This window comes from Bufo gargarizans, chromosome 3 (genome assembly GCF_014858855.1).
Source record: "Bufo gargarizans isolate SCDJY-AF-19 chromosome 3, ASM1485885v1, whole genome shotgun sequence".
NCBI classification, from domain to species: Eukaryota; Metazoa; Chordata; class Amphibia; order Anura; family Bufonidae; genus Bufo; species Bufo gargarizans.
This window is the reverse complement of record NC_058082.1, coordinates 278495523-278510283: the sequence shown is the minus strand read 5'-3', so window position 1 is coordinate 278510283 and position 14761 is coordinate 278495523. Positions and strand designations below refer to the sequence as shown.

Sequence of the window (14761 nt, the reverse complement as noted above, 5' to 3'; positions counted from 1 at the left end):
CCTGTTTGCTGTGTATTAGTGGTGAAATATAAATATATTCGCCGTTCATTGTTGCACTTATATGCTGAAAAGCCTTTTGTGTAGTGGAAAAGTGGAAAAAATTAGGGCCTAATTGCCGTTCAGCAGTGCAGTTCTAAAGCCCTGTCTGCCATGTATTAGTGGCAAAAGAAAAATATATTTGCCATTCGGCGTTGCACTTATGTGTTAAAAAGGTTTGTGTAGTGCAGTGTTTCCCAACCAGTGTGCCTCCAGCTGTTGCAAAACTACAACTCCCAGCATGCCCGCACAACCAAAGGCTGTCCGGGCATGCTAGGAGTTGTAGTTTTGCAACAGCTGGAGGCACACTGGTTGGGAAACACTGGTGTAGTGTAAAAGTGGGACAAAGAAAGGGCCTATTTGCTGTTCAGCAGTGCAGTTATATGTGGTGAAGCCTGTTTTTGTGGTATGGACCGAATTACGTAGTGGTGACATTTTTTATGTTAAACAAGCTTTTTTTGGGAAAATTGATGGGTGATTGTAGACTTTGTTCTGTATGAACCGAATTCCATTATCCTATCATTGGTAAAAAACATTATTTCAAACATGTTTTTTTCAGGAAAATTGATGGGTGATTGTAAACCTCCTTTCGCTGTATAGACCGAATTACGTAGTGGTGACATTTTTTATGTGAAACTTGCTTTTTTGGCGAAAATTGATGGGCGATTGTAGACCTTCTTTTGCTGTATGGGCCGAAATTACATCATCGTGGGTCCTGCAGTAAACATAATAAAGACACTGATGACAACACACCAGCAGACTGTGCCTTTACCATCTATTCACAATTAAATCAAGCAGCTTCCGTAAGTTGAAAACATTCATGTGTTTTTATCTGATCTGTCTGCATTCGATCTCCATAGCACACAAGACATGACAGGAGAGCCTATGCTTTGGAGTCCAAGTCCAGTTTCTTAAGATCAGGAGTTCCATCAGAATTGTGAGTAACATTCTTGCTCCCTTTCCAAAGCCATAACAAAAGGACTCCTTAGGCAAAAGAAAAATATACTGTATTTTTCGCCCTATAAGACACACCTAGGTTTTTGAGGAGGAAAATAAGAAAAAAAAAAATTTAACCAAAAAGTGTGCTTTTGGTGGGTTTTGAACTAATGGTGGTCTGTGCATGACACTACTATACTATGGGGGATCTGTGGATGGCACTGTTATAATGGGCGATCTGTGGGTGGCACTGTTATGGAGGGATCTGTGGATGGCACTGTTATGGGGGATCCGTGGATGGCACTGTTATTATAGGGGGATCTGAGGTGGGCACTGTTATGGGGGGATCTGTGGATGGCACTGTTATGGGGGGTGATCTGTGGATGGCACTGTTATGGGGGGGTGATCTGTGGATGGCACTGTTATGGGGGATCCGTGGATGGCACTGTTATAGGGGGATCTGAGGTTGGCACTGTTATGGGGGGATCTGTGGATGGCACTGTTATGGGGGGTGATCTGTGGATGGCACTGTTATGGGGGGTGATCTGTGGATGGCACTGTTATGGAGGGGAATCTGTGGATGGCACTGTTATAGGGGGTGGATCTGTGGATGGCACTGCTATATATGTGTCACCCACAGATCCCCTACCCCTTAACAATCCATAGATGCCCTAATATACCAGAGCTAAACCTGTGGGAGGGGGCAGGGAGGAGGGGCCGGTGGCATGCAAATGCGGCAGATCCGATGCAGTCACTGTACTCCGGCCCCGCCACTCAATCACTGCTTTATTGCCTAAACCTTTTATAATAATAACTTTAATTGAAATTCCGATCCCCAGCCCCATCTGTACTACTTACTAAATGTCCTGTAGCAGGCAGTGCAGGGCGGGCGGCCGGCCGTAACTCACTGACGTCACGTGCCTGCGCCGCCTACTTTATGAATGAAGTAGGTGGCACAGGCACGTGATGTCAAACATGTTTGAAATAATCAGGTTCTGTTGACATCTATGTGGAATCAGCGGACCACGTAAAAGGAGTGCGCTTCTTCTTGGCGCTAACATAGACCTATAAGGCTGAGTTCATACTTGAGTTTTTTGGTCAGCTTTGGTATTGTGACCAAATAAGTGAAGTGTGCAGTGATTTTAAGACCGACGCCTGTCATCTGCATGTTATATGGACTCACAGTATTATTTCACTACCACAGCTGGCTCCCTATGCGTGTTACTGCAAGGCACAGTGTTCTACACCACTATAAAGGCTCTCTGCAGCCAGGAAATAGCAGGTTTTTTTTATAACATGAGTCACCGCAAATAAAATATTGGTGAAAAGGCAAATCAAATTTCTAGACATCACAACCTACCACCTGCAAATAATGATTTTTTAATCTGTCCAAAGATTTCGATTGCCTGATGAAGAAGTAAAGACTGGGGGAGATTTATCAAAACTGGTGTAAAGGAAAACTGGCTTAGTTGGCCATAGCAACCAATCAGATTTCACCTTTCATTTTCCAAAGGAGCTCTGAAAAATGAAAGGTGGGATCTGATTGGTTGCTATGGGCAACTAAGCCAGTTTTCCTTTACACCAATTTTGATAAATCTCCCCCTCTGTGGCACTCTGGTAGTGGGTCAAATATTATGAAAATGAAGTTACTTGTTGGTGCAGTGCATTGAGACAATAATGTGTGCAAATGTTTTCATCCAAAGACCTTCCTCAGACATGGATGGAGCAAGATGGATGTGGAGGATGCAGAGCACATATGTGCAAAATAAATTATATTTGAGTGCCAAGTTATTGTTTATGAAGTACCAGAAGTTATGAACATTCATAAATATATGTAAACCTGGTACCCTAGGGTGTAGCTATAGGGTAAGCAGGGGACATGGCTGCTTTGGGGCCCGAAATCAGAAGGGGCCCACCAAGGAAAAAGACTAAAATATTTTATTGTCCAGGTCCCCACTACAGTATTTTAAAATTACATATACAGAGACACTGTAGTAAACAGGCTGAGTGGCTGGTGTGTCACGTGTGAGAGAGCAATCTTGACAAGCCACAGGAGTGGGGGTTGCATAGGTGGAGGGAGTTACAAACAAGTTGCAGGAGGGCGGGTCCCCATTCAAAAATCGGCTGTGGGGCCCAGTCATTTCTAGTTATGCCACTGTGGTAGCCCTTCCCACATTTTTAACCCCTCGTTCTATTTTATTCTGCACACTTAAAAGCGTTCTATGGTAAGCTGATACATGCTCGGTTTATCATCTCATTTATATTCAGGTTTATATTCAAAGCATCAATGGTGCAGGTCTAGACAACCTGTTTTAGCTTACATAAGATTAGGGCTACACGGTGGCTCAGTGGTTGGCACTGGTGCCTTGCAGCATTGGGGCCCTGAGTTCAAATCCAATCAGGGACAACATCTGCATGGAGTTTGTATGTTCTTCGCATGGGTTTTCGTCCCACACTCCCAAAAATATGCAAATTGGCTTCCGATGAAATTGACCCTAGTGTGTGTTGAGGTTGAGTACCTATATAGCTGCCACATACTTTTCAGGGAGTCACCCTGGCCACACAACTCTCCCTGCACTTTGAGTCCCTATGAGAAAAGAGCATTACCAATGGTTGTTGATTAGTAGGTCTAGGTCTTTGTGCTTTTATTGTTCCCATATATAAAAAATAAGGAAAAAACATGGAAACCTATTGAAAAACGAAATGATAGGAAGAATAAGGAATAGATGGAAGGTATTATTATAGGATCGGACGACTCAAGTTTTGTTTGTCACCATCAAGACCAATAGGTCTGCAAATGAGTTGTAGACACACATTGTTTCGGCCATACTTTGTGATGCGCATGTGTTCCATGTCAGTATAGAGATAGAAAGATGTGGCCATAAGAGTGCACAATGAAGGATTGACTAGATGATAGTCTAGAATGAAATGAGAAACGGTCAGGGAATATGCTGGTGCCCAGGAAATCATCAATAGTTTGACACATATAAAAAATAAAAATAACACTGATAAAAAAAAAGTCACTGATCTACAGATAATCCTTTACGGGGATAGCACACTTAAAGTTTCAGAGCTTCAGTAACAGTGTGAAGTGTTTCTTTACCAGGAACCTGTAATGTACAAAAAGCAATCTGACCTGGAGGCAGCCTGGTTTAGAGCAAGAGGAGCTTCACCATTGCTCTTGTTGCACCCAAGCTACACTTCTTTCTGTGAAACGCTCCTCCCTAGTTATTTTGCCATTGCCCTGCCCTGTCAATCAAAGTATCGAAGGAAGGGCTAGCCACATAAATGAGTGGAGCTTGGGTGCAACAAGAGCAATGGTGATGCTGTTGTGGCACCAAAACCAAAAAATAAAAAGTATCATAACTCAGGAATGGAGCCTCATATGAACAAAAGAAAAACATTGTTTTAATCAGGTTGGATAGGGAGGTTGCAGGTCACACATTTTTTATTTCTTCTTTTATTTTATGAGTCCACTGAGCAGCCCTAATCAGTACCCGACTGTTGTCTTTAAATGTATGCTTACAGGCTCGAAATGGCCCACAGGGGTACAGGTGAATTCCCTGGTGGGTCCCTGAGCAAGGTGGGCCCCTTGTCATCCATCCCCTACATATGTGACACTTAACACAGTAGACTTGCTGCACTACATATGTATAGGCAGTGTACAGCACCTCAGCCAGCCGAAGTTCATATAAAAAACTGGGTAGAATATTTAAGAAACTCACAGTTTATTATTATAGAAAAATCCATGTGGCTGAGATCGCTTATAGGTGAGGCAGTCAGTGTCCTCTTTTCCCAGGGAGCTACCATCTCGAAGTCACTGCAGAAACCCCATAATCAATCATCTTCTGGCGTCTTTCTGTCTGCTGCTGTTTGAGTAGGTATTATTAGGTATTAGGTATTATTATGTATCCCTATGGTGGGCCCCCAAAATAAATTTTACTGGTGGCCCTAGACAGCCCAGTCCAAACTGGCATGCTTATATGGGGAAGTCTGTAAATTATTGAGTCACTTTGACACTGGGCTCATATATCAGTCTTCTTATGATGCAGGTAGATTGGTCACAGGTTCCCTATAAAGGGGTTGTCCGGGTTCAGAGCTGAACCCGGACATCCCTCCATTTTCACCACGGCAGCCCCCCTGACTTGAGCATCAGAGCAGTTCATGTTCCGATGCTCTCCTTTGCCCTGCACTAAATCGCTGGAAATACATTTGTATCACATTTGATACAAATTTGATATTAGCTTCAGAGGAATACTTTGAAATTGCCAATTAAAATATTCATGTAATGACAATTTCCGACAGCAATAATCATTTTCAAGAGCAGCAAACAAAAGTTAAATGAATGTTACCTTACTAGCTCCTGGAAGTAAATGCAGTTTAACATATGGATCAGAAAGTCCATTGTGGTCCATAGGCTTCAGGCCCTTTAAAACAAAATAGATTAAGGTTATAAAAGCAATTTACTCAGCATGCATTGCCTGCCTTAATTATTCTACAAATGCTTCCATAAATAACATTTTAAATAATAAAGCTGTGCTTTATTCATACAGTAAAACTGTGAAACTCCACGACCAACAAATCTTATACAGTACAATGGAGTTATTGCACCAGAAACTAATTTCGGTTATGTACAGTATATAGTACAGTTAGATATAGTGAAATCTCTCTAAAAGACCTTTCATTTCAAAAGAGGAGCCATTTATCAAGATTAGGTTCTGATATTTTTTTATTAACTGCATACTTCTTAGATCAAAACAGTGCGGCCAGGAGTTGCTTTAACCACCTAATCACCTAAAGTAGAGGAGGGAGGGCTGCTTTAGCTGCTTATATCTTCTCAATGGTAGCAGCTAGAAGCCTGCATTCCAGGCTGCATTCCTGGCATTCCAGGCTTTCATACATAACCAAAATGACAGCTAAAGTCCAAGCAACAAAGAAGATATCACTGTTAAAAATCGAGTCGGGAATAAGCCAGGTAAAATCTGCTTTTACTTTCACTTTCAGCTACATTCACTGCATCCTGATTTCTAACAGTGATATCTTCCCATGTACTGAACAAATTGCTGTCATTCTGTCGACAGGAATTTGTTTTCCGTCCAGCATAACGGAAACCAGACAGATATGTTATGCTTGCCCATAGACTTCTATTATGACAGATCAAAATGGAATGCCTGTTTTGCATTGCGTCTAGGAATTCCATTGTGTTCCATTACAAACGGAACCTATAACGGAATGCCCTAACGCAAGTGCGAATCCATCTTTAAAGTGACAAAGAGGGAAATTTATCAAACCTATAGTAAATAAAAACAGTTTTAGTTGCCCATAGCAACCAATCTAATTCCACCTTTCATTTTCCAAAGAAGCTTTGAAAAATGAAAGGTGGAATCTGATCGGTTGCTGTGGGCAGCTAAGCCAGTTTTTCTTCACAACAGTTTAAAAAAAAATCTCCCCCATAGTGTTTTGGTTTGTGGTATTTTTTTAATGGTGCATGTGCCACCAACAGCACTTTTAAAATACTTCATGAGAAAATGTTTCAAATTTATGGAGCATTTACAAGTGTTTAAAAAGTTGGAAAAAAAATAGTGTACGAAGAAGCCCTTTCTAGGGAAGATTTATTTTCTTATGTTTTTTTTAACCTCTTTTTTGAGACTATCCTCAAAAATTTTCCAATGTAAAAATGAGTAATCGTCTTAAAGAGGTTTTTTACTATATGATGTTTGTAATGAGAAAAATGTGAATTTCAAACAGCAGTTCCACAGTTATTTTTATTTAATTTTTTGTTCACACTGTTCCTTAATTAGTTCTATAATTGTTTGTATTGTACATGATGTTCCAACATATGTATAAAGTATGTTCTTTACTAATTAGCAACTTTTGTCTAATAAAATAAGATTTTACTAAATGTCTTTATTGTATTTTGTATATATATATATATATATATATATATATACAGATATATATAGATATATAGAGATATATACAGACGTGGACAAAATTGTTGGTACCCTTTGGTCAATGAAAGAAAAAGTCACAATGGTCACAGAAATAACTTTAATCTGACAAAAGTAATAATAAATTAAAATTCTATAAATGTTAACCAATGAAAGTCAGACATTGTTTTTCAACCATGCTTCAACAGAATTATGTAAAAAAATAAACTCATGAAACAGGCATGGACAAAAATGATGGTACCCCTAACTTAATATTTTGTTGCGCAACCTTTTGAGGCAATCACTGCAATCAAACGCTTCCTGTAACTGTCAATGAGACATCTGCACCTCTCAGCAGGTATTTTGGCCCACTCCTCATGAGCAAACTGCTCCAGTTGTGTCCGGTTTGAAGGGTGCCTTTTCCAGACTGCATGTTTCAGCTCCTTCCAAAGATGCTCAATAGGATTGAGGTCAGGGCTCATAGAAGGCCACTTTAGAATAGTCCAATTTTTTCCTCTTAGCCATTCTTGGGTGTTTTTAGCGGTGTGTTTTGGGTCATTGTCCTGTTGCAAGACCCATGACCTGCGACTGAGACCAAGCTTTCTGACACTGGCTAGTACATTTCTCTCTAGAATTCCTTGATAGTCTTGAGATTTCATTGTACCCTGCACAGATTCAAGACACCCTGTGCCAGACGCAGCAAAGCAGCCCCAGAACATAACAGAGCCTCCTCCATGTTTCACAGTAGGGACAGTGTTCTTTTCTTGATATGCTTCATTTTTTCGTCTGTGAACATACAGCTGATGTGCCTTGGCAAAAACTTCGATTTTTGTCTCATCTGTCCACAGGACATTCTCCCAGAAGCTTTGTGGCTTGTCAACATGTAGTTTGGCATATTCCAGTCTTGCTTTTTTATGATTCGTTTTCAACAATGGTGTCCTCCTTGGTCGTCTCCCATGTAGTCCACTTTGGCTCAAACAACGACGGATGGTGCGATCTGACACTGATGTTCCTTGAGCATGAAGTTCACCTTGAATCTCTTTAGAAGTCTTTCTAGGCTCTTTTGTTACCATTCGGATTATCCGTCTCTTAGATTTGTCATCAATTTTCCTCCTGCGGCCACGTCCAGGGAGGTTGGCTACAGTCCCATGGATCTTAAACTTATGAATAATATGTGCAACTGTACTCACAGGAACATCTAGTTGCTTGGAGATGGTCTTATAGCCTTTACCTTTAACATGCTTGTCTATAATTTTCTTTCTGATCTCTTGAGACAGCTCTTTCCTTTGCTTCCTCTGGTCCATGTCGAGTGTGGTACACACCATATCACCAAACAACACAGTGATTACCTGGAGCCATATATATAGGCCCAATGGCTGATTACAAGGTTGTAGACACCTGTGATGCTAATTAGTGGACACACCTTGAATTAACATGTCCCTTTGGTCACATTATGTTCTGTGTTTTCTAGGGGTACCATCATTTTTGTCCATGCCTGTTTCATGAGTTTATTTTTTTACATAATTCTGTTGAAGCATGGTTGAAAAACAATGTCTGACTTTCATTGGTTAACATTTATAGAATTTTAATTTATTATTACTTTTGTCAGATTAAAGTTATTTCTGTGACCATTGTGACTTTTTCTTTCATTGACCAAAGGGTACCAACAATTTTGTCCACGTCTGTATATAGATATATATATACAGTACTTTCCAAAGAACGAGGCAGAACTTCCAGATTTCGGTGACAGGATGAAGACCCCAAGACTTTATTCCCCAGCAACGTTTCGGCCTACTTAATGTGGCCTTTGTCAAGCTATACAACAGTGCATAATACAGGGTATATATACCCACAATTCAGTGCAATCACATGGTGCAATTAGTGAATTCTCATGTTTATTATCACAATAAAGTCACATGATATCCTTCGGTGTTACATCACATGGTACTCTGTGTCAAATACATAATAACAATACATCCATATGCATACCAAATATACAAAAACATATTTACTGTGATTATGCGGTCAATGATATACAGCGCAAAAAGTGCTTCCTATACATATATCTATATACCTTAACATCCTACAATCGGGAGCCAAGGGTCTATCTCGAGTGAATTACAAAAGTGCTAAGTGTATATCAAAGGTTAAAAAACATTTAAGAAGGGTAAAGCTGTATCCTATAGAATAAAAAATTGTGGCGCCTACCATCAGTGGATCTAACGTAGCCGCGAGTGCTGGCGTCCCCATCTACGTCCTGCGCATGCGTCGGGTCAGAACATCCTCCCCTACCTCCCAGCTCCCACGTTCCCTGGAACGCAGCGTCACACCATGGAGCGCATCGTACGCATCACAGTGGAGGGAGGAGAGTAAGGACATGTGACACGGCTACACTCACACAGCATCGACGGGTGTGCCAGTGGCTATGGCAACCTTGGATGTGTATATCCCGGTGAGAACATCGGTGGGGGCATCCGGACCGTCACATAAATGCACAATTCATCATCTATACCTTAGTGGATGAGGGGGGCTATTCATTTCCACATACACTGAGGGTAGCTACCAGATAGCAGGGATCATTAAAAAACATTGGTCTATATTGAATAGCAACTTTGGTGGTGTTAAAGAATTTGCTGTGCCCCCCCCCCCCCCCTTATGTCATACAGGAGATCTAGCAATTTACATGACAAATTGGTTAGGGAGGAGGTGGTTGGAGAGAAGATATTCACTCAAACCTATATAGGTCACAAGAAATATGGAATTGTATTGTATTATGCACTGTTGTATAGCTTGACAAAGGCCACATTGAGTAGGCCGAAACGTTGCTGGGGAATAAAGTTTTGGGGTCTTCACCCTGTCACCGAAATCTGGAAGTGCTGCCTCGTTCTTTGGAAAGTACATATCGTGGAGGAGAAGCCAACCTCTGTGAGGAATTGCACCCAGTGCACACGGTCTGACTGTGCTGCTGCGGTATTTGGTTTTATATATACAGTATATATACACACACACAGACGCTTTTATTGTATTACACATGGAAAATTTAGGTGGCAGGCTTTTAGTGTAAAACCATCAGTCTTAAAGATCACAGTGATGGGCCTGGTAGACAAAAGGACCTGGCAGATGAAATTAAAAGGGGCTGTTCTCTTATTGACAGCATTGAGATCAGTTTTGATTTTAGTGCTATAGGTGTTAAGGACTTTGGGGCTATCCTATGCATTCACAATGACATACATGTAATTCTGAGAGGTGCCACTATCAAGGCATACTTTGACGAACATACCATATAGTAATTTCTAAGAAGTTTAAACAGCTTAGTGACAAGCATTATGAAAAGCATACTTGTAATTTTGATCTTGTGGGCTTATGTCTAGTATAGGAGGCCAGTCCATGCTCCTATTAGTACACAGGCTTAATATATATACCAGTAGCAATTGCGCCGCCCCCCGCCATTTAACCCCTCACTACTGATCACTGCATCTGAGAGTCACATTCAGCCGATCAGGGGGTTAATCAGGGGTTAAAACACAAAAATATATATACTCACCTTATCCATTTGATTGCGGAGAGGCTGTCATGGCCATCTTGATTGAAGAAAACAAGCCAATTCTCATGTGACGTCACCACGTCATCACGCTGGGTAGGATTGATGCGTTTTCTTCAATCAAGATGGGCGCGATAGCCTCTTCGCAATCAGATGGATGAGGTGAGTATGTTTTTTTTCTTTACAGCCATTTCAGTAAAAATTTACTTGTTACCACAAAGCGGCAAGAAATTCAGATTCCTGGCAAATAAAACTTTTCCTAAAATTAAGATCGAATTCCACTTAGTTAACTTTGATTTGCTCAACACTAATTATAATTTTAAAAATAAATATCCCCGATTAGAATAAAAAAGTTAAATAAATATAATGTCATGTTAAAACATATTTGGTATTGTCACAACCATAATAACCTGTACAATAAATTTACATTATCATTATGGTTGGTGGATGAAATTTGTCTGCTGGGCCACCATTCTAGTGAAATATCCTGGGTTATTGACAGGGGTGTTAAACAGTTATGTTACAGAGACCATATCTAGTAATTCCAGTATTCGGCATATATTCGTGAATTCGAGAATTCACAAAAATGTTAAGATCCAGCCATGTAAAGTATGATTTTTTGCAATTTTTCAAGTGGTCTTAAACTTTTGATCAGGACTGTATAATCTAATTTACTATCTAATGTAATGACAGGAAAGCAGAGAGCACAGCAATAACACTTTTTTGCAGAAGATAGCTTACATCATGAGCACGAAGGCATTGGAATCTAAAATAAGTACGCATACAGAAAGAGAAGTCCGACTGTTTTGGACGATTAATTCCCTGAAATCGTACGCAGCACATGATCGAGTACCTCAAGGTCTTAGAGTTTATAAAGAGATCTCTCAGTTTCATGATGATACTGCTTTTCTCGAACAGTGGAGAGAAGTACAACTTGAATGTTTACAGCAATTGATTAACTTAGTGCTGATGCGCAATATGAAAGAATATGATGCAGTACTTATAGAAATCGTTAAAGCCAAACATGAACTTAAAACAAGGAAAATGGATAACCAATTTCAGATTTTTTTAAACAAATTGGAGAAACGTTTGATTCCAGTTCAAGCCGAAATCAAAGAGATCAAAAGAGACAAGTTCCTGAGGGAAAAAAAACGACAACGAAAATGGCAAAATTTTCGATTGGAAAATACAGAAGCGATCATTTAGAAAAAAGCGAGTATACAAGAAGAAAAATCAAGAAGGCTGGACAACAAATTCTGATTCGAGTGCTCCTGAGGACCCTACTAATAAATTGCATAGTGGCGACAATTTTACATCGATAGAACGCAATTCAGATTCAAGTATTGCCCCTTTAGGAAGCGGATCAGAAGAGGCCGGACAACCAAAAATGCCTTTAAGAAGCAGCTACAAGAAGAAGCAAGTGGGATGGCGACGTTGAAGCCGTAGGGAGGGTCCCATTTGGGCCTCCCCTTAGGCTTCAACATCGTGAATCTCAGTGATCGAAATCTAGACAGCGATTGCCTGTCATTTTTGTCGAAGGGACTTAATTACAGTTTAGTTAATGATTTTGATGCATCACAGTTTGAAGTGGATTTATTTAAAGGGGTCAGGAAGTTGAATCTCTATAGGCACTTTAAGAATATACCTGCTTTCGTTGAGAAATCTATAGTGGCAGAGAATCCTAGTAGAATAGGCCCTTTGGGCTTTCACTTTAATAAAGATATCGAACCCCTTGATCAAGAAATAGTTATGGCACTTCTTGAGTTACAAGGTTGTGATATGAACACAGTACCAGTCAATATTTCTGAGCAGGATAGCTTCACTCGAGGTATAAGGTCTGCTTACACTCCACCCTTGTCAGCTGGAAGTAGCTTAGATATTTTTCAAAGACAAGTCATTAAAGACATTAAAGCTTTGCAATATCCCAAAGTGCCACCGAATATAACCAAGGGTGAAAAATTGGCCCTTCAGCATTTATCGAAGATGTCTGATATTATAGTGAAACCAGCTGACAAGGGTGGAAAAATAGTAGTACTAAATAAAGATCAATATATGAGGGAAGCCGCAAGACAGCTTAGTGATATAACTATTTACTCTCCCCTTAAAATTGATCCAACGTTCAAACTCCAGAAGTCTCTACGTTCATTGTTGTAGAAATATGTTGCATGCAAAGTATTGTCTGAGAAAACAGCAGAAAAATTGTTTCCTTTATATCCAGTGAAACCAGTCTGGTATTATAGGCCTAAAATCCATAAATCATTGGTAGATCCGCCTGGGCGACCGATAATTGCAGGTATCGGGTCTCTTACCGAACCACTATCCCGGTATCTTGACTGGCTACTGCGCCCTTTATTGTTAGGCGTCCCTTCCTTTTTAGAGGATACCAATGATTTTCTAGACGTTGAGAGTCTATACACTGAAATTCCCCAAGACCTAGGTGTAGCAATTATCGGCGATTTATTGACTAAAATAGGAAGAGATAAATCTTACACTGAGTTTGTCACTAAAGCACTGTCCTTTATGTTTAACAAGCAGTGGTATAGTCAGACATCTGATACTGCCATGGGGATACCACTCTCCTGCACTTTTGCCAACCTGTTCTTAGCCCAATTTGAAGAGAGGTACATATTCCCCATCAACAACCCTTTTGTACAACACATCAAAAGTTTTTTTAGATATATTGATGATGTATTCATCATTTGGGAAGGAGATCGAGATCAATTTAGTCTGTTTGTTCAGTATTTAAATGATAACAATATGAACATGAGTTTTACTAGCAAGATAGAATAACAGGCTATTGAATTCCTGGATGTCCAAGTTAGGATCATCAATGAGGAAATCGATACCACCATATATAGAAAACCTAGCTAGACGAATTCCCTTTTGCATTACAGCTTTCACCCGCCACATGTAGCTGCAGCTGTCCCGTATGGTCAATTTGTCAGGCTTGCAAGGATCATTAAAAATGACAAAAAGTTTGAGAATCAGAGTAGAGATCTCAAGAGTAGATTTATAGAACGTGGATATCCACCTTCCTTGATCGATAAGGCTTATAATAGAGCATATGCACGTAGGCTAAGTAAGGATTTATGGAAGAAGAAGAAAAAGAAAAAAAAACGCATCATTGAGAAATATCGCAGGATGTCACTAAGGCAGTGTTCACATTTGAATATTCTCCCATGGCCCAAACCATTAAAAATGTAATTTTAAATAATTGGCATATGCTCCAATTTGATGAGCAACTAATTGATAAAGTGAAAAACAAACCAATTTTTAGTTTCAAACGAGCGAAAAACATTAGGAGATATTGTTACTAGCACTAATCTTCCAGACACAAGCCATACTTGGTTGGATAGATGGAGCCCCATGGGAAACTTTAAATGTGGACACTGTGCAATGTGCAATTTCATGCGCATGGGAACACAGGTTCAGATAGGAGATATAACACACACTACCAGGCAATATATTAATTGCAAGTCAACTTATGTAGTGTATGCGATTTTTTGCCAATACAAAAGATTTTATATTGGCAAGACCCACAGACCCCTATATGTGCGATTTAGAGAGCATATAAGATCCATCGTCACAGGTATTGGAGCTATGCGCCTTTTAGAACACATTAAAGATGAACATCAGGGCAATAAAGAAGTGTTAGGCCCCTTTCACACGGGCGAGCTTTCCGCGCGGATGCGATGCGTGCGTTGAACGCATTCCACCCGCACTGAATCCCGACCCATTTATTTCTATGGGGCTGTTCACATGAGCGGTGACTTTCACGCATCACTTATGCGTTGCGTGAAAATCGCAGCATGCTCTATTTTGTGTGTTTTTCACGTAACGCAGGCCCCATAGAAATTAATGGGGTTGCGTGAAAATCGCAAGCATCTGCAAGCAAGTGCGGATGCGGTGCCATTTTCACGCACGGTTGCTAGGAGACGATCGGGATGGAGACCCGATCATTATTATTTTCCCTTATAACATGGTTATAAGAAAAAATAATAGCATTCTGAATACAGAATGCATAGTACAATAGCGCTGAAGGGGTTAAAAAAATTAAAAAATATTTAAAGGGATTCTGTCACTCCACTAAACTCATATATATTTTTTGTCTCTTTAAAATCCTTATGCTGCGATTTCTCAATATATAGGGCTATTACTCCGTTTGGTTCAGTAGTTATATAAAAAAACTGACTTTTATATTATGCAAATTACCTCTCTAGCAGCAGGTAAGGCGGCTACCTGCTGCTAGTGCTAGCAGCCGCATCCTCCATTCATAATGACGCCCCCTCCTCATGTTGATTGACAGGGCCAGCGGACG

At 40.2% G+C, this 14761-nt stretch overlaps 1 protein-coding gene across 1 annotated transcript in view; it reads right to left on the bottom strand.

Moving 5' to 3' along the window:
* The window catches only part of DOC2B (double C2 domain beta), an 895105-nt gene that overhangs the window by 435177 nt on the left and 445167 nt on the right, over positions 1–14761 (bottom strand). Inside the window, exon 3 of the mRNA XM_044285947.1 lies at positions 5325–5399. Within this exon, the coding sequence (XP_044141882.1) occupies positions 5325–5399 (75 nt within the window). The remainder of the gene's footprint in view (positions 1–5324; positions 5400–14761) is intronic.